Source organism: Phalacrocorax carbo, chromosome 17 (genome assembly GCF_963921805.1).
Source record: "Phalacrocorax carbo chromosome 17, bPhaCar2.1, whole genome shotgun sequence".
Lineage (NCBI taxonomy): Eukaryota > Metazoa > Chordata > Aves > Suliformes > Phalacrocoracidae > Phalacrocorax > Phalacrocorax carbo.
Genome location: NC_087529.1, coordinates 10,147,938 through 10,168,876, shown reverse-complemented (window position 1 = coordinate 10,168,876; position 20,939 = coordinate 10,147,938). Strand labels below are relative to the sequence as shown.

The 20,939-nt window shown below is 43.6% G+C and overlaps 1 protein-coding gene across 3 annotated transcripts in view; it reads right to left on the bottom strand.

Moving 5' to 3' along the window:
* Nucleotides 1–20,939, bottom strand: part of SPNS2 (SPNS lysolipid transporter 2, sphingosine-1-phosphate) — a 140,128-nt gene that overhangs the window by 30,566 nt on the left and 88,623 nt on the right. For 2 of the 3 annotated variants that reach the window (XR_010375502.1, XM_064467716.1), the window contains exons 6-10: nucleotides 19,674–19,816; nucleotides 18,326–18,478; nucleotides 16,514–16,703; nucleotides 9,133–9,198; nucleotides 1,595–1,693 (exon numbers count right to left, since the gene is read on the bottom strand). Coding sequence is in view for 1 of the 3 variants with exons in the window: in XM_064467716.1 (XP_064323786.1) it covers nucleotides 1,595–1,693; nucleotides 9,133–9,198; nucleotides 16,514–16,703; nucleotides 18,326–18,478; nucleotides 19,674–19,816 (651 nt within the window). In the remaining 2 variants the exon portion in view is untranslated. The remainder of the gene's footprint in view (nucleotides 1–1,594; nucleotides 1,694–9,132; nucleotides 9,199–16,513; nucleotides 16,704–18,325; nucleotides 18,479–19,673; nucleotides 19,817–20,939) is intronic. The other variant, XR_010375503.1, reaches the window with a different exon arrangement.

Below are 20,939 nucleotides of genomic sequence, written 5' to 3'. Positions count from 1 at the left end.
CAGTCTAAAGAAAGCCTAAGGCAGCTATTAAATTGGGGTTAAGCATATTTCAGGCAGGCATCCTTAAGTAACTCACAACTTGCTTGATCTCTGAATCCTAGAAGGGCAAGGCACATTATTTCCTACAAGCAAAGTCCTTTTCTTTCAATCTGTGACACTAAAGAGCCCTAGGCAACTTTCAAGATTTATTGCAATCATTCAGGGTCCTCGCTATTCCTCCCTCTTACGTAAGAAAAAGAATGAACACGCAGCAGAGTCACCTGAGACAGCCTCGCCTGCATCTCGGACCCTGCCTCTCATCACTGGCGCCTGCCTTCAAAGCACGCTGGCTTATTTCATTCTCCTACTTGACATTCCCCATGTCGCCTGCCCTGCACAAAGCAGTCTCTTCCAGTGATTCCTTTGTTCTTGCCACTTTCAAATAATTTCTAAAATAATTTCTCCCTGGGTGCCCAGAACATTGAAGCAAATAAAGAGTAAACCAAATTGTACATAGTTAATCTCTTGAGACATTTCTCATTTCTTTGGTCTGTTCAGCCTTATCTGTATCTGTCTCTTCATGCACGCTTCAGAGGACTACAGAGCAACAATATAATTTTTGGGAGCTGGCATTCAAGAGTAAATATTTATGTATATTTAAACATATATACACAGAATTAAATATATATAAATAAATATATACAGATACACACACCAGTGCCTATGGGACGAATAGATGAGAAATGACGTTTTTTAAACAGCACTGGAAAGCTGTAGCACCTTCAACACAACGTGAGCAGTGCCACTTAGGGCCTTTCTTTAAATGGAAGCTACTATGTTGTATAAATGATGGTCAGTGTTCTCTAAAACTCAATGCATCGAGCTCCACAGAAGGCTGCAAGGGAAAGAAATTACCCCAGTATATCTAGATTTCTTTTCCTCATTAAATTTCCCAGGCCTTGTATTTTCAACTGTGAATGTTCTGATTGCCAGCTTTTGGAGCAGGGTCTTCTGTTTTGCTCTGCACGAGGGTAATGGTGGCATATAAGGGAGATCTCCAGCCAGGCCAAGGCCAACAACTGCAGCAGTAATAGAAAGCAATACTAATAAAAACCCCCAAAACATACACACCCATCCTGCCGTGGATTTCACACCATCATTTATCATCACACAAAACAGGTTCAAAATATCAGCAGGTCAGAACAGCTGCATGTTCCTACCCATAAATAGATATTTGGTTTATGAGACCAGATTAACAGTTAAACACACACGCGCGGCCCTGTTCCAATCTAATTTCTAATGGACCTCTGTCCACACCACAGAGGCAACCGCTCTCCCTTTACAGAGCTGTCTAGAAGCTTTACAAATGCCCTAGGCTAAAAAGATTTAGAAGCTCACTTCTCATGCCCAAGTGGTCCTTCCAGGTTTGAACTGTAGCCCGCCAATAACGTAAGCATGCACAAAAGTTGCATTGCACTGCTCCGCTTCCCATTCTGCTGATAAATACAGCCCATCCTTCCCTAGCGTGGTTTAACTTGGCATTTTAGATAAGCAGTTAGTAAACAAAACCAAACATGGGCAAGCAACCCTGCCAAAACCTGCTGTGAGGACTTACAAATCCAATCAGATAAGGACTGCCAGCATCTCCCAGGAGGTGTGAAGTGAAGCTCTGCAAGGCCACTGCGGTTGCACGGCGGGTCGGAATGACCACATACTGCAAAGGAAAAGGGAAAAGGAAAAAAAACAGATGAGGAAACTGAAGTAAGAACCTGTCCAGCTGTCTTGTATTGCTCAGTTTATATCCCGGTCAGGGCAAAATAAACAAGGTACCCCAGGAGTTGGTGGCAGACACAGCCACTGTCCAGTCCACGGGTGGCTCAGGCAACTGGGGAGCCCAGCTACCCTTCCTGGCTTTCTAGTACTCCTGATGGCAGGTGCTGAGGGCAGGAAGCTCTCTCCGGTGTGCAGCCCTCTCAGCAGCACTGAATGCATGAGTTTGGCTCACAGCCTTGCCCACAAGACACTTTGCTTTTGCTCCTCAGCCTGTACTTGCTCGGCCGATGGGGAGAGCGAAGTGCGAGGCTGCCTGCAGCATGTAACTTGCCCAGCACCGCCAGCCTTCCAAACGGGGACTTTGCTGGAACCTGGCATATTGTATTTTTTCCATATTAAATATATAGTTTTGTTTCCTAAACCATAAGCAATTCACATCAGCATGAAAGGTCACACATCCTCCCCCTCTCACTCCATCTCTAGCCATTTTATATTTTTCTCAGAAATTTGCAATTCCACTTGTGAAAAGTGACAAAGACACACTAGGAAAATTTTCCATAGCCAAGCTGCTGTAGTTTGGTCTCCACTCCTCTAACAGGACATGACACCCTCGGCTGGGTCGTGCGGAGTCAGTCTGACTACACAGGATCAGCAAAAACCACAAATTACTTCCCCGCTAAGGGACCAAAGCTCACAGAAAATAGAGCCCTAACCATGGAAAGGGATGAAAGAATAAAAAGGATAAAAAACCCCAACAAACCCTCATCCTGGAGAATAACCTTAATTTTATAACACATTTAGGAGCAGAAAAAAGTGGTCGTCTCCTGCATAAAACTTGTGAAAGAAGCTGGCTGAGAACATCTGCATCAAGTTCACATATCCTGGTTTATAAATTTTTATTGTCTTGATTTAAAGGCTGTAAGTAAACGAGAATTCAACAGGTCTCTAAATCCAAGTGAGCTTTGTTTCTACTTCTAAGCACTGACTCTTGTTCTGCCCTTTTCTGTTGTGCTGAAGAGCCACCTACCCTGCCAGAAATGGCTCTTGTTCAGCTGTTTGTAGACCACGACCCCTTTTACTCATCCACTTTCTCTCTGCTGGGCTGCCTTTAGTCTTTCTTCAGAAGGCATGCCTTCCCAGACTTCAGTGCTTCTTGCAATCCTTTCCTGAAGTCACTTATTAATTAAAGGTGACATTTCAGGACTGGCATATCCCCCCCGGCCAGAGACACACCGAGATCAGTGTACCTTAGCTGGGGTAGGGAGGACTCACTGCTCAACAGCGACATATCTCAGGGCACAGGGTCTGAGGCACTGTTTCAGTGCTGTAACACTTCCTCTCAGGGAGATGAGTTGCCCCGTCCGCAGTGAAAAGAGTCAGCCATAAAAAAAGGAAAGAAAAACGTGGAGAAAATCCACACTAGAAGAGACCTGATGCCTATTTAGAATGATCATCTTGTTCCAAACAGAGACAATTACAAACAATGGGTAAAATTAGATTAAATGCTTTTCCTTAGGGTTTTACCATGTGCTTTCCGAATGACCTGCCAGTTCTTTCATTACTGGTTTGACAAAGCTGCAAATGCACCCACTGCTAATGCACTTTGATGCCACGTATTAAATGGGTACCCTGTTAAACTCCTGTTGTGCCACAGAAGAGCAAAAGATGATCAGATCCACCGCAGCCACCTGGCTGCGGATGTTAGACGCTGTCCTCCTTTTGCATCCAGGAGCTCAAAACAAAAGCTCACAGAAATCCCAAGAGGAAAATAAAGTCTAGACTTTATTAGAGACACAGAAACACACTGAAGGTCATGCTGTGAAACAGTGGGAGAGCCACACACTTCATTACCATTCCCCAAAGATGCAGAGTAATGGGTGCAACCTGGATAGATTAGTCAGAAGAAAAGAAAACATAAAAAGAGTGAGTTGCTGTTCTTCCCACCTGACCCCAGTTCACACAGGTGGAAGCATTCTGCAAGAGCTGCCTGAGAAAGGGCATCTGAGAAGATAAAGTGAAATTCTACCTAATTCAAGAGTCCAGAGTTGTGTATATCTGTGAAACGGAATTTTAGACTTACAATATTTTCCTTTCTGTAAAGCTTATGTTAACAAATCTGGAGAATAAAGCTTGCCTGGATAGTCTATCCATTTTCTTAGCAAAATGCCAAATGAAATGGCAAATTTATTAAAAGCTTACCATTTTCAGGGAGTGGCAGTGAATTGCTGCCAACTGGATAAAGAAATTTGAACGATACCTGCATCATACGTGTGTGTGTGTGTGCGCGTATTTATACACTTGAATACACACTCACATATATATCACACTTAATTTTGCATGTATATCTGTATTATGCACATACATAGTTTTACAAGTAGCAATACAATTTCCAGCAATTTTTCAATTTGCCTAACTAAAGAAGTTACGGATGGTCGAAACCATTGATATGGTTTGGCTCTTTAAAGTGCCAAAACTTAGTAAATTTAGTCTGGGATTCAAGTGACAAACACCTCCCCCTCCAAACCAAAAACCCAACGTGGGGCAAGCCAATGAAAATGAGGTTTTTTTCCTCCTCCTCTAAAAAGAGAGCGGAAAGAAAAAAAGGCTTAAACAAGCATCCCCAAAACACCAAAAAATACTCCACACTGTCCCTACTTAAAAAGCTTTTTATTGTATGGAGAGGAAGTAGTTGGTAGCAAACATTATCTACTGTTCTAGGAAGACAGCAGTAAATTACAGCTCTAAATGGGCATTTTGATACTAAAATAGGCCTAAATTCAAACCATACGTGGCCTGGTTTGAACATCCCACAGAAAGTGGAGGTGGGAGAGCCACAGCAGCCGAGGCAGAAGTCCGTGGGATTGCCCCGGCTCGTCTCTGAGTCCAGGGTCAGAGGCAGGCAGCACAGAGGATGGGCAGGGAGGCTGACCAAGCCGCTTTGGCAAACCTCTGCTCTTTAAATAGAGGTGCAGAAAGGCCATGGTTTACTGCTGACACCCCCTTCCTGGAGCGAAACCAGCAGGATGAGTTGGTCTGAAGTAAGTTAACCGGGAAAGCTAAGGAGATATCACCCTTCTGCAAGTAAAAGGCCACGTGCCAGAGTTGAGTTCTGATGTTTATGTCTCATCTCTGATAGAAAACTCTACTCTCTGAAACACTTTGCTACCCCTTCTGGGTCAGACAGTAATCTTCAGGACAATGCATACTGGCCGCTTTCAGCACCAAAGGCAAAGGAAACACATGCTAACCCTGTTGTAGCCACCGGCAGAGCCTGGAAATAGTCCAGGTCTCCCTGATGCAACTACTGTTCAGAGAAGGCAAAGGCTCCGATGCGGAGGAACCAGCCTGAGAGAGACCCTTCGCTCAAGCTAGGCAGACACTGACTAAAAAAATACTTTTAAATGAAGTAAAAAGAGGCTGACCTGCCCTCAGATCGCGGCACAAGATGGAGCAGCACACACCCAGCTGCAACCCCTGGCCCACAGAACTGCAGGGGCGTCCCGTGGCACGTCCTTCCCGGTCGGAGCTGGGCTCGAGTGTTTCCAGTGGGCTGTGTACCTTCATTCAAAGCACTCCTCACCCTGCCTTAAAGTCTAAACCACAGCACTCGGATTACTGATGTGTGGAGGCACACCAAGAGAAGCAACAACGAGAACAACGGAAATGCTATTTATCTTCAGCTGCCAAAAGGGCAGTATTATATTCTACATAAATAATTGGCTTTTATTTATAGGGAAGGTAATCAGAACAAAAGCGACTTTCCTCCATGCTTCTAGCACGGCTAAGCACCAGTCTATGCCTGTTTCAAGCCTAAAGGAGGACTTCGACCCAACAGCAAAACACCAGAGCAGCTCCTCCATGGCAGCTCATGATCATGTAAAAAGCACTAATGTTTTAAAAGAAAAAAGAAATATGCAGAGCATTTTTTTGCATGAGTGTCAGGACTTTGCATAAACTAGAGGATGGCTTTTCTTAGCAAAGACCTAAAGAGACTGTGATCGCAATAGCTGAGGCCCTTTAAATTGCCTACTGGCTCTCGCACAGAAATGCCAGCAAGCCTCTGCTCATCATCTTTATTTTTGAGATGTGCTATGGAGGAAAAACCCTACTATTAGGGCCAGATTCCACAACACCACAAGCACTCAGCGTGTCTCAGAATATTATACACTTTGCTGCTGCACTGAAGCTCATTCATTATTGCTGTTACAAGGCAGTTTTAATGCTACTTTGGGGTTCTGGTAATTTTGAGGCCAATTTGCAAAGATGGCTGATAAAATCTGTTTCATAATTAGCACGCTCCATAAGCGCCATCCCCCCTTCCCTAAGCACCATCTGAGCATGTGCTTGGGAGGAGATTTGGAGAGTTGTGCTCAGGAGAATAAGGCCTGTTTTGTACAAATTTGCATTTGGAACAAGTATCAGCCTTTTAAAATCTCAGGCAGTGCAGTACATTCGGCAGTGCTGACAGTTTATCAAACCTAGCACTCAGCACCTTTTACTGCAGACAATTGGAGAAGCTGCACGCCCACCGTTACGCTGGCAAGAAGAGGAGATGCAACGGAAGCACGACGCTATGAAGAGCCAACAATTAAATTTGCAGATCATAAGCAAACATCCTTGTTTTGCCAGGGAAATTAAACTTGCAAAACCTCTGAAGATGCTTACTGGCTTGCTCGATAGGGTTCTTAAGCAGTCATGAGATCTGTACATCTTGGGAGAGCTATGATCAGTCATTTGGGACGTAGCTTCCAAAAAGCCCCACTTCTGGCATAATGAAATCAGTGGGAACAGTGTTCAGCCAGTATTGAGAGCTTTTTATCCATGAAAACAGGATAATATTTATGTATATAATGAAAGTGTTGTTAAGCTTACACTAATAATGCTTTTAAACTCCTTACCAGCCTCAGGCAAGAACAGACACACTTCTGATTACACTAAATAAATAGTAATCAGTAGAAATTAATTTGCCAGACATTTAAAGTGCATCTCACTAAAGCATATCCACACCTTTCTCTGCCTAGGAATTCTTACAAAGCTGTCTGTCCAACATGGTTATAGCCCTGGCTCTCACCTATTGCCTGACTAAACATCCCCTCAAAGCCCTTGTGTACATGAATGCACTTCAGACCATCTGTTTTAGAGGCTTGCATTGACCTAACTGGATGTTTACATGTATTTGTATAGCACTTTTACAGGTCTACTCGTGCTGACAATGCATTAAGCTGGGCATTCTATATGACACTCAGTTCGTTTTTGTAAACAGACAAGAGAACAGCTAGTATAAGAGTTGCAATCAATTACCGAAGTCTAATTTTCAACATCGTTTTAGTTGCTTTCCCATGTTTCGGAAATTTGAACAAAGAAATTATTTCCAATTATTTCCAATCATTTCTTATGGAGTTCTTTTGCACTAAAGCAACATAAATAACTGCATATGCATCCCTACAAAATGCAACTGACTATAGGATGCTGCTAAGACAGATGGCAAACCCTATAAAAGCTATTAAAAAGCTACAGGATACCGAAGTCACATTGAAATCAACACAAAAAAATCTCACTAATTAAAAGGGGACAATGACGGCACCCTTAGTACACTCGATATAAAAAAGTAGTTGGTTGAAAACTGTCTTTTGGAGTTAGCTTGAGACAACGTTGGTCAAGTTTCAGCTCTCTCTGGCACAGATATTCTGGAGGGCCTTGAACATGTCCGACAGGTACCCTCCCTGCAGCTGCGCTACGTTGGCAGCAGAGGCGACCACCTCAGCTGCTCTTTGAGAGTCACTGCTGAGGACTGCAGATGTGCTCCACGGCCAAACCCCTACCTGTTTCAGCCAATGCTAGTGAGGATATAAAAGATCTGCTACTTAATCCCGTGAGCTAATTCTGACCAGAAAGAGCTGGGAGCGCTCCTGGGAACATCACAGCCAAGGGCAGGATGTGTCAGGAAGCTCTGGCAGGAGGCAGTAATGAGCAGCTACAAATATTGTACTATAATTTCTTCCTCAACACAGCTGTCTGTAGACTGCACGTCTGTCTAAGTGTTGAGATACCACTTAATGAACAGCCACAGCAGCCCTGAACTCAGCACAAGCTGCAAAACCCATGTAAGCACAGAGCAAACACCCGTTCAGTCCATGCAGAGCTCTATCACGCTACAGCCAAACCGGTAGGAGGAACAGGCCTCGGTAATTAAGAGCTATCTACACTGATAACCACCCCACCCCACCTCCCAACGTGTTCTCTGCACAAATGAGTTCAAGATTGAAAGTCCATCAGGCAACGCAATTATGGCAGCTACAGAGCTGCCTTCAAACATAAACACAACCTTGAACTTAAATCATGAACAGAACTGAAGCAGAAGCTTCAAGTTCTTTGCTGAATCAATATACCAACGCCATTATCTTTACGTCTAGGAATACTGAGCCAGATTGTTTTCTTGTTGATGTTTGCATAAGCAACAAATACAAGTCAAGGGAGTTTTCTATTGATGCCAGACTGATTATATTTTTAGTTCTGTCAACAACCTGCCAAAAGGCCTCGGGCAAGTCCTGTGCCCTGGTTTCTTTCTTTTTCATACAATAAGCAACAAGTAACCTCCCTCACAACGGGATTTCAACATATGTTGGATAGGCTCCATACCTCTCTGATGGAAGCATCTACAAAACATGCAAGGCTCTCTAACAAACATCCAGGCTATTTCATATGAAAATCTAGCTGCTGAGGTCCGCTTGCTGATTTGAAAGACTTAAAAAGCTCTATGGTGGAGAAAGAATGGAAAATGAAGGACATGAGGTGAAAAGTTCCTGACAGTTTCCTCCTGGACAAGGTGGACATAGTCCAAAAATTCTTTATACTTTCTTTTCCTCTCTCCTCTCCCAGAGGTGGTTTTCTATTGTGTATGTGTTGAATGGTAGGTTTGCTGGAGTTAAGCCAAAGAGAGAGGTAGATGGCTGCCTTTGTGGTCAGAGGAGGGAGGGAGGGAAGGATTTCCTATTACAGAACAAAGCTGAGTTATTGATAACAAAATCCACTAATATGCTGACTATGAGGAAATGCTGGCTGATTTCTCTGCGTATGGGGGTTTGTGCAAATAGGTAAAATTTGGGGAAACTATTTGAGTTCAGTAACGGTGTCCCTTGTGGACATTTCCTCTCCCTGGTGCTCAGAACAAAGGACTAGAATAACCCTTTTTTCTTTCTCTCTCTCTATCTTGCTTTCCTTTTCATTAAGTTTTAAAAAAAAAAAAAGAAGGAAAAAAGAGAATAGGCTGAAGTAGGGGCTAGGCGTTTGGAAGAAATGGTGAACTTCAGGTTGTTCTTGCAAGCTGACAGACTGCTCTGGCCACCAGAAGAGAAAGATGCTGTTCCAAAGTACACTCACCATTAGTATGTCTGCTGTGATAGCCCAGTTTGAAAACAGAAGAGTTTCTCCGATAAAAATGCAAATCTGTTGTAACAAAACACACAAAAAGGAGAAGATTTATTCACTTGACATTCAAGGGAAAAATAACCTGTCACAAACTTTCCTTTGTTGCTTACTTGTCTCAAACCTACTCAAAGGATTCTTCTGCACACAATACACTCCTGGTTACTGTTGTGGTTTATCCTGAATATTAGAGAACTATAGATTTTTATCAGAGCTCTAGAGGGTTGGCCTGCAACTTCATTAGTGTAAACTGTTTATGACCTACAGAGCAGCTAAATAAAAGGCTGACACACTTGGTAACAGAAGAATATGAGACGCCAGCAAGAAGAGACAGCCCTGAGCTTCCATACTTAAATCATTCTGCTCCAAAAAGCCAGTTAGAAAAGGCAAGGCGGCCACAACTCCCCAAAGCACAGTCATTTTCATCGCAAGGAATCAAGTTATGTGTTAACCTCTGTTGCAAACCAAATGAGGTTCTCCGCCCCCTATGAGCAAGATCCCTTCCCTCCCCTGCTGGCATATTGCTGTCCTTTTTGTGGGGGACACAGGTCCAGGCACTACAACAACTCAAGCATTACAACGGTAATATCTATGTACTGTCAGAACAGGACTTAAGTATGGGTTTTGCAATGTTGGTGTCTTACGGTGAAATGTAACTCTTGAGTCTGTGGAGATGGTCAACAAGATATATTAAAAGCCCTGTGTATGTATTGGGATGAGAGCTTCTTTTTGTGTTGGTGTGGTATAAACAGCTACCACATCCTTTCCTCCCCTGGCACTCCCTCCTCACTTACTCCCATCCCATACTGCCTTCTCAGTTGTGCTGGTACAACAGAGCCAAGCAGGGATTCAGATCAAGAAACTGAAATGGAGCAAAGAATCTTTTTGTTGGGATGGAGGTAGGGGAAGAGGGGCTTGTTTTGCTTATTTGCTTATTTTAAACCCAAATCAGCTCCCTGGTGCAGTTCACTAAATGGTTCTACAAACACTTACAGCAGCTGAAGAACTGGAAATGATCAAGAGAAAAACTAATTTAACCTGGCCTCATCATTAAAGGAAACATTCATCAAACTGAGTCCAATGAAGCAAGGGTGACACAGCTTCAGGAGGAACACAGCCTTCAAAAAGCTTTTTACCCATATTTCAGTCACGAAACTATTGCTTTTATGCTGTAGGTTAACAATTTAACGAAGAAATGTAGGTTCAACAGGATGAAAAAACAAGGGTGGAAAATCTTCCACGCATACATTTCCCTCTTCCTTTGTGTATTGTGAAGAGTGGAACACACAGAATAAGGGCTACGTAAATAACCAGCTCCCCTGTTGCCCACCAGCAAGAAGGCAAGCAAAACTCCTTTACTAGATATCCCCCCAAGAGTTGCTTTTAGCTTAGCTAACCCGTTTCTTTTTCTGGCATCTAGAGAGGAAACATTACTCCCGGAATTCCTATGAGTAGTTGGAGATAACAGCTACGGAGATTTGGATTTAGGTAATTGAAGATTCTCCCTTTAATTGCCTTATGCTTGGTTTTTGTTATGTTGAATAGGCTACAATTCATTGATGAAACAAAGCGGGCAAGAAATACATGGTACGCTTTGCTCTGAGGAAACATTCCGATGGATGTCGGTTTGTGGTGTTCTTGCGAGCTTTGATGGGCTGACAGTCCCAGTCCCTGTCCCGGTCCCCGTTGCTTGCGCAGGCGCAGTTTGGGCTGGGAGGAGGACCTCCAAGATTGGCAGCTATGGCTCTGATGTGACCACCGCAGTTGTCTTTCCCACACACTTGCTGAGTTTGCCTAAACCCCTCAGACCATCATGTCACTGCCATGAATAGTTTGCTTTATTTAGCAAGTCTTACGCACTGACCTACAGAAAGCTTCCTCTATTTGTTTCTAAAATTGTCTTTGTTTCCCACATATTCTCCCTCCCTATCCCCTCTTTTTGTGACTGGATCTGCTTCCTCTGTGATGGTGTCTGAGACAGTCATTACGGCCCAGCTGGCCAGCTAGGAAATCTCCTTTTTCCATTTTCCCACTGTGCACTGGTCTGCCTTGAACTTGGCTCTCACTGGAAATGACAACTGCCAAGCTAAGAAACACAGGTCTGATGAATGAAGGTGCTCACGGGTGTTGAAGCCATGTGTCATGTAGCAAGGGCATCCCAGAGCCCCAGGTGGGCTCTCAGGACTCTCAGGACCTGCTCTGAAATCTGTCCTACTACAGTTTGCAGCTGCTGTTGCTGGGGTTCTGTGGCCGGACAGATTAAACTGAGCTTGGGAAAGATGTAATCGCACCTCTGAATGCGGCATCGATATGCCCTGCCTGTTCATACAATATTATAAACAGGCAACTGCTTGCCTTAAGGTTATATAAATTACACACATAACACACGTTGAATTGTTACACGCAGCAAGTAAGACTTGCCCGTTTCTGCAGGAATTCAGCACAAGTCCTGTAAATAAATCCCTGAAATGCTACAAACTTCAGAGCACACCAGTTTTGAATTGTTGGATGTGTATTTCACCCAACGCGTTTCCATGAAACGTGCTTAATATGTGGATAATGATGAAAGGAAAAGAGGAACAAGAAGAAGATCAAAAAGTAGGACAAAAGATACCGACATTAAAAAAAGGCTGTCCTTCAGGTGCTAATGGGGATTTATAAAAATGAGTTCATCCACTGCAAAGGGCGTATGAGGGTATGTGATATTTCTGCTGGAGCGAGACTCTAGGGATGCTTACTGCAAATAGGGCAGCCTCCAGAACAGATCAACAGCTCCTGAAATGGTCACGGTTTTGACTCCTCACACACTTTTCGAAGCCTCATTTTACACTGAGATTTCAGCTCTAGAGATCTATCCTCTTCTGAATCCAGCTGTGTTGCATAATATCTCGCCATCTCCATTTGGTGCCCAGTTGCTCCTCTGTGATGAGCCGATAGAAGTTATGTTCCCCTCAAGCCTTCTGTTCATGTGATCTGTTAGCAAATTCTGATTCCCAAAAATGATAAGTAGTTTCAGAGTGGTCACACCAGCAGCTCTCACAGCAAGATCTAAGCAGGTTATAAACTCCTTCCATGGCTATTTGCAAAGTGCGTATCTGCCTACATCTTCATTACCTGTATTTCTCTTTGAAATGGTGGGTAAGGCTCCCACAAGTACTCTTGAATTTGAAGAAAGTCTAACTCCATCTCAGTGTTGGGCAATATCGATGCCACAGAAATAGGTAAGTCACCGACCCCATGTCAACAGAAAGTTCCTGGAGTTGACCCCGAGATGCTGTAAAAACTCTATGGCAAGGCTTTACCCTGGGAGTTGCTGTTTCTGCAAGATCATAAAATGTCTTTGAGGAGTTGAAATAGATGTTGAAATTGAGGTACAACAGGAACTTAGAACAGTGTCAAAAGGAAGGCAAAGCAAAGCCTCTCTCTCCAGTCATTTGGAATTTTAAACTAGTCTAAAATCTGCTATTGAAATGTCTGAATAGTGTGATACAAGGCTGCCATACAGATAATGGGTTTCAAGAGACAGGCTTGAAAACCAACATTTCAAATAATACATATTTCAGAAAAAGTGGGACCTAAAGATATGCAAATTGCTGTTTTAAGGAGCCAGACTACAACACACAAACCCGCACGCTGCAAGGAACACAGAATAAGAACTGACTGGACTATATGGCCAAGCAAGATAGTAAAAGACAGAAATACAAGTGTCTGGGCAGCTAAGTGATATAGACTGCTGGTTTATTCTACCTTTCCAGCCGCTTCTACCACTGGTAATAATTTACTGGGTTAGTATAAAAAGATTGGATGGAAACAATAAGTCTGCCTACCTGCTCCAGGTAGGAGTGGCTGCTACAGAACTGGCATAGCCGCTGCCCGCAGGGACCAAAACCACCCGCAAGACAGGACTGAGCAGGGGAGAAAAAGTACGCATGTTCACGGGAGGAAGAGTGCAGACAGTTGACAGACTGTAAGGGACAAGGTGCTCATGCCAAAGGATCTGCAGGTCCTTTCCAAAAAAAAACCAAAACCCAAAAACCCCAGAAATTAAAAAGCAAGGGCTCTGCTGATTCTTGCTGGAGTTCTGAACACTTCATTTATGTTGATGCCAGTACCAGTTGGAATTAAAAACTGTTGACTGTTGCCTAGAGCAGGGAGGGAGACGGTGATCTGGTGGCCATCACAGCTCCCCACGTGAGAGAACACCATCTCATGGGGACCCATCCAAATGCTTGGAAGTGATAATTTTAAGGCTCTGAGCCAACGAGGGGTCCAAACCCAGTAACCCTTCAATTTTAGCATGGTGTGATCAATGACAGAAGTCTAAGGACAGTCACAGTAGAGAAGGTCTGGAAACAGCACCATGTTGGGGAACAGACCAGAACATTGCTCTTGCCTTTAGAGTCATACAGAACTCAAGGATGCCGTTTCAGGATGAGAATCAGGATACAGCTGTCAAGAAAGCTATCAGAGATGAGAAAAACCACCCATAAATTTTACTGTATTCTTTCCAGAACAAGCTATTATCGTGGATTTTGAGATAAGGAAGGTAACTTAGTCCATCGTGCTGTCCACCATACCTAGGTGTTCCAATCCAGAGTCAGAGAACAGTGCTTCATTTTGGACCAATGAGACTTAAAACAGACAGTAATGAGAAAGTGCTACACCATGCAACCTTGCAAGCCAGGTCTCCTAGGGAAGTACAAGGGAATTAAACGCTCTGGAAATCTGTAAGATTGCAATAGCATTGAACGGCATGGAAAAACAAGGGCTCGTGTTTGAAACTTGCCTTGAAAAGTCAATTCATCTGATACATAGCACCACCGTGATAATACCTTGTGTTATGAGACATTGGTAGCTCCGACACAGAACTGTTCTCTCAGTGGGGTTAGCACCTGTAACACTAAACAGCAACCGCAGCAGGTGCTCTGTCATTGATTTCTGTTTATATTCATTCATAGTGGATGGCTTGGCCACAGATTTCTAACTCCAGGTGATTTACAAACATTAATGATCTAAGCTACCCTAACCCTTTGTAAGTTAAGAATCCTCATTTTTGCAGAGACAAAACAAATACCTTGCCCACTATCACATGTAAAATCTGTTAAAGAGAGTTCAGATCTCTGATTCCCCAGCTGGCAGAATAACTAGACGCTTATCTGCTTTCTATGCACCAGGTTTCCAGCAGCAGAGAAAGCATATTTAGGGCTATAGAGAGGCAGTGCTACCTGCAACAAATGTATGCATCTGCCTAACAGCATCAAAAAATCAGCTTATATTCCTCATAGCCCCTCCATATGCAGATATAACTTCCTTTGCAAATCATTGACTCTAACAGATTTACTGCTCATGCATAATAAGTTTTTTCTAAGATTGGTTAAATAGTATAATCTATATTTATATATTTACACATTGCAGAATACTCACACAGCTATTAAAAAACAAACACCTAATAAAGAAAGATGAAAATGAGACCAATAACCACCTTTTGCTGCAAAATTTTTGAAAACAGCATTTCCAGCTTAGAAAGGGAGGACCTTCTGCACAGAGACTACACACCACAGAGAACACGTCAGCCATCGGCTCTGAGAAAGGAGAAGAATCACAGGGCTGGCTGCACAAAGAGGGGGAGGGGAGGGGCAGCCAGAGGGATGTGGCAGGTCTCTTCACTCGGAGATGGCTGGTGATGACAGGAGGGTTAATGCTTGGCCAACCAGTAATGTCCTCTTACAGGTTGTCTAAGGTGGTAATTTTTCTGGTGATCACTGAATCAAAGGTTAGTTCTAGACCATGCCACAAACCAGAGGACTGAACCTCCTCCTGACACTTTCGAAACAGCCAGAGCAGGCATTCTTCGTTCTGTCTTAAGGTTTTTAATCTTTCTTCTTGTGCTTCCCCATATCAATGGCAGTTATTGAAATACTCAGAAAATAACCATGGCTGGGCTAGTGCTAGAAATATAGAGAAACAAGGAACCACAGTAGATTGGTTGACTGGTTAATTGTAAATGAATTCTCCTCATGGTGGAGTGTGCACTGCAGCGTGGAAACTAAGGGTGGGCTTTCACTCAAACCATCTCACGCTTCCTCTTCAAAAACAAATTGAAGAGTGTCCAGAGGAGGCCACAGAGTGGGTGAAGGGTTTAGAGGAGAAACTGTACAAGGAGCAGCTAAAGCCCCTTGGGTTGTTCAGCTGGAGCAGAGGAGGCCGAGGGCAGCCTCATGGCGCTCTGCAGCCCCCTCCCAAGGGGAGGAGGAGGGGCAGGGCTGGTCTCTGCTCTCTGGTGACCAACGCCAGGGCCCGAGGGAACGGCAGGGAGATGTGCCAGGGGAGGGTGAGGCTGGGCATTAGGGAAAGGTCCTTCCCCCAGAGGGTGGTGGAGCCCTGGAACAGCTCCCCAGGGAGGCATCACGGCACCAGCCTGGCGATATTCAAGAGGCACTTGGACGACGCCCTCGGAGACACGGTGTGAATTTGGGGTGTCCTGTGCAGGGACGGGAGTTGGACTCGATGGTCCTTGCGGGTCCCTTCCAGCTCAGGGCATTCTGTGATTCTATTACATTGAAAGAGAACCTGGGACCCGTGCGATGTGCTGGATTTCTACTCTCTGCTGAAAGCATGATTCTAGCCTGAGGCTGGATTATTATACTTGAGTCTGAAATTTTCCCTTCAGTCTATTTACCTGGATCTGTCTGATGTCTTTTTATATCCTTTGACTACAAACACTCTGGGAGGGGCCATATTTTCATCTGCATTTGTGCAGCATCAAGTATTGTGGGTTCCTGGGCTATAACTAGGACTTTCAGGTGCTACAGTAATACAGATAACAACAAACTGAAATTACATAGTAATTAATATTGGTCTGCAGCAAGCTACCTAGTTATGGAAATTAATGGTACTTATAGGTAGCCAAAAGCACGCCCACAGACAAATTATACCATAATTATAATTTAGTACCACTGCAGCTACAATACCCTTATTGTAAGGGAAGTAGCCAATTTTCCTGTACCAAAACATTAGGCAAGAGCGATAGAGGTATGGATAGAGGTTTAGATAGAACAACGCGAAGGCGGGGAACTGTGAGTTTCCATGCATGTGCTACATCCCCAGCTCTGAGTTCTGACGACAGCAAAAGGGGATAAGCAGCTGAAATACCATTTTCCCTTCAGGCACGTCTAGATAGTGCCAAAATTCCAAAGGGCAAAATGAAAGACATTCAGAAGGGGAAAAGCAAGACCAACATCTCAGGCTTCCTCCAGGGGACAATGCACACAGTCTTCTAAGGAGTTTGGTAGAGGGAGGAAGAGGGAGAATGGCATATGCCAAGGATTATACTTACATAGGCTCCCACAATACTGTTCTTGGCAGCAACGAAGATCAGACAGATGAAGATGGCTGATCCTAGCATGCCGACAGCACAGACAAGAGGATCAGCTCGCTGGGTTTTTAACCGGCACCATTTGGTTGCCCCAGCCCCTGTGATTACACCCAGGAAACCAGTGAAGCATGTGATTGCTCCAAAGATCAAGCTATTAAAAAGAAAAAAAAGGAAAAAACAGTTGGTTTTTTTGGGCTGTTTTTTTTTTCTAGTTTTTTCCCAAAAATGGTCATGGTCTTTGAACAAATGATTTGGGTAAACTGACTAATGGAAATTGCACATTGGCTTTGCAAATTTCGAATAAAACAAATGAGCTCCCCCGCCGAGTGCTTGGAGTTTTAGCACTCTTCCCCTGCAATTAAGAAAAACACAGCATATGAAATTCAGCCTTGTACGCAGGCATTGATCAACACGCAAAGAGGTGCAAAGGACTCATACTGCCTCTTTGTGTGGAACTGAGCTTCCGATCAAGTGCATTGTACAGCTCATTACGCATGCACAAACCTAAGTATTAACCTGAATATTGATCGTGTAAGGGGAAATCACGGACAGAATAGGCACTGGGAAGCTTAAGGGAAAGGAAAGCTAACAAGACTCTAAATACTGGTGACTTTCAACACACTTTGACTTTCTAACTCCTTTCAGACCACTTCAAAGAATCCTGATTAGACTCTCTTGCTGTTATGTTACACATCTGAAATGTGTTAATTTAAATCTAAAGAGCCAGGAGCTGTTAAGGATTCTTCTTATTGTATGTGCAGGACTTGGATTACAGAGTCTTTGGCAACTACATTACAGTAGCTCCAGGGCAGCTCAAAATATAGGTGTCATCAAGGAGTGGAAAACTTCTCTTCGTAAACAACGATGGGCAGTCTGACTGCAGCTGTGTTTTCTGCTCACTGCATTTTTGCAGAATAGACTGAGACTGCCCGCTGGGTGCTCTAGTTGATGGTACTCCAAACCTCTAAGTAGTTTACTTGAGATGGGATGGTGTCGGCTAGAGCAAGAAGGTATTCCTAATGTTATTTTTCCCTCACAAGCTAAAAAGCAAAAGAGCTGACAAAAGGCAGTTTTTCGTATCTTTTATTCACCTGGAGAAATGCTTTTTTTAGAATTTTATGGTTTGTGCCATCATGGTAAAGCAGAAAACAATGAATTACTTTTCACAGCCCATGGGCTGCGAGTGATATTATATAACTGGGACCAAAAAACCAAACCACCGTATAACATCAAGCAATCCAGACCAAAGTGTCCCAGATCTCTGCGCTATTTTTCAGCAAAACTCAGCATACGCAGTGCTGTACAGAGCAATGAAACACGGGGAAGTCTTCCCTCACACAGAAACAAAAGTCTTCAGGGTCAGGCCCTGCAGCCTTTAGGGAACCCTGAATTATAGCCACCACTGTGGTACCCAACCTGCCAGCGGATTCTGCTGCTACCACAGAAAACAGTGTGGGTCTTAAGGAACCGAACTGTCAGCTCTCCAAACACCTTCTAAGGCAAAGTCAGCAGTACCTTTTCTACTTCTGCACTATAGGCTGGGAACTAAGACAGAGCTGAGGTCATTGCTTCTCCCATGGTTTGACTTCACGCGATGAAGAAGAGAAATAAAACCTAGTTTACAATCCCAGCGTTTCCTATCATTGTTGCAAAGACCTAGAGGAAATTACAGACATTCTAGTAACTTGACTCCATGGAACTTGCTGTTTCCTCTGGTAAATAAGCCCCCACCCCCTTTTCCCCCTCTTTAAAGCAGCACAGTATGAATCTCACCTATCTTTGGTGCTGCAGGACTGTTTGTCGCAGGTCTCTGCTGTCTTCTGCACGACCTGTGCTCTGTGAAGGTAGAGAGGGATCCACATGCCAAGCGCCCCTGTGGCAAAGGAGACAGCTGACGTGGCCAACGATGAGAACACGTAGCTGCGGCTGTGGAGACGCGAGAGGCAAAACCAAGAGAAAGTTTAGTGGGAAAAGTGAGAGAGCAGAAGCCCCAGGACGGGAGCCAGTGCTTCAGTGGCAAAACACAGCATTCCCTCAGAACAGCGACCTCCCGTCGCCAAGGGGCAGAGATATGCACGGTACAAAGCAATGGAGAACGAGAGGCATGGAATATTTCTTCATACACGACGCTCCATTGATAATAGTGTACTTAACTCTTCAGAGGTGTTTCAAAGAGACCGTTTTTCATGGGACTGTTTCAGAAGACAATCAGTATTTAGTCACTGAGACATGACGTGTGAATTACAGGGCCTTCACTGTAATATCACCTGTTTACTTGGAGTCCCAGTTTCACTTCTCCCTCCCCATCCATGCCACCATATGATTACTACTTGGATAAACTAACAAAAAAAAAAAGTAACACAGAAATATTGATAAATTAGCCATCACCACTTTTCATGGTCCGTTGATACTGGCTAACAATACCAGGAAGGCATTCTAGCCAGCAGTTCTAAAAATGAAGGACACCACAAATTTCCCATCAAAATTCTCATGTAACACTGAATTCATGAGTGCAAGTATCTGCACATTCACAGGCAAGCTTTCTGGAAGCAAGGGCAGCGCTTAAATGCTCATGAGCATGTGATTTTTTTATGCACATATACAGGCACCCAAGCACATTCAGTGCTCGTGCATTCAGTCACATGTGGTTGTATAAACGAGTATTTTTAAACTTGCCAAGTAGTGCAAGCTTTTGTGTATTTTCTCCTCTTAAATTGCTCTGGTATTTAACTATCTTTTACCCCTCAGCAGAGTACCTCTTTCAAGGAAGAAAAAGGATATAAGCATCTGAACAACAGTGGCACAACAATTAATACAGGAGCACAGCAATTTCTACACTTCAAAAGCCTTGATTTGTCTGAAGTATGAGCCAAACAAAGCACACTCTCTCTTAGATCTCCATCTTGGAAAGGCTAGAGCAAAAGTTGGAATCCATCATTATCACTGCAGTCGATATCTTGTGAATATAACTGTGATGTTCTTTCCCAGGTCAACAGACTAAGCTTCCTGCAACTCCCTGCATGTTGCCACTTTCCAGTCTCACAGAGGTAAGCAGCACAGGTCATTGGATGTTCCAATTAAGGATTAGAGGCAAAACATGCTTTTTCTAGAGTGCTCTTACTTTCTAATCAGTGCTTTCATGTCTCTTAGCCACGAGGTCCGAGCCTTCAGCTGTCCCCCAAGTTGTTCAACATTTCCTCTTTTAGCAGTAGGTACAAATATCAAGATGAGTGTCCCTGTTATCATTCCCAGAAGTGGAGACACCTGCAAGAAAGGAACAGGGAATTAGCACAGGAGTCAGCAGGGTTTGCTTTAGCAAATCAGTAAGAAGCAGATTACATTAGTTTCAGCAACTCAGTTCTTTACAGCTAGCCAGAATCTGTAAGCACACCGAGGCATCTGCTCCTTTCCTTCCTCCCTGTCGTTCCCTGGATTCTCTTATCTCACTCTGGAAGTATGCAGCTTGAGAATACTCTGATTAAGGCAGTCCATTTCTTTGTGTTATGAAAGTACCAGCATTCATCTAAATACGGTTCTTCAGTGATGTTTAAATCTTTGGAAACTTACTCCCAGCTGGGCTAAAAGACCAACTAGTTCCTGGGAGAGTGCAGCGGCCTTTTAAAGGCAACGAGGCCATGTGAAAGATTTCTGGATGTAGGAAGCATGCTGGCTTTGAAAATCCTTGCTTGACATGCATCCCTCTTCCAGCTAACCTACGATGGCTTCCTATTTTCAGGCAGCTTCCTCAGGTTACCTCAGCGTACAGCAGACCAAGAAACACTGAAAATTCAGGCTGGAAGATAGGAAAAGGACACATTCAAGGCTTAGATTTCCCAGTTTCCAACCCTTTCTCCCAGTCACTAGGTAAAAATACAAAGATCCCATGGTGTTTTGCAAGCTACAAACATGACTCTTGTTTTGATGCTGAAATTCCGTCATTGTCAGAATGGAAAATAGCTCTGTTAGGAAAACAGGAACACAGATTTTCACCAAACTATCATCTCTTCTATACATGACAATTTAAGAATAAATTCCTGTTTTTTAAAAAAAAAAAAAAGCTTCCAATAATAACCTGAGAATGGCCTTTACACATAGAGAGTGTTTCACATCCAAAGATGACAAACCCAGAATTCTGCTAGGGAAGGGAAGACAAAAATATTTCAGAATTGGAGAGGCAGGAAAATCCCTCATCCAGGGCTAAATGAAGCCTGATACCGTATCCTTATTACAGTTGAACTCAAGACACAGCACTGGTAAAAAAAATTGAAATGCTGGGATTTTCTAGGGCCATATAATTTAAAGTCTCTTTGATTTTCATCTTGATTTTAAAGGCTTAACCCCCAACAGGATACTCAGCAATGCTCCAATGAAACACGGACGTTACTGC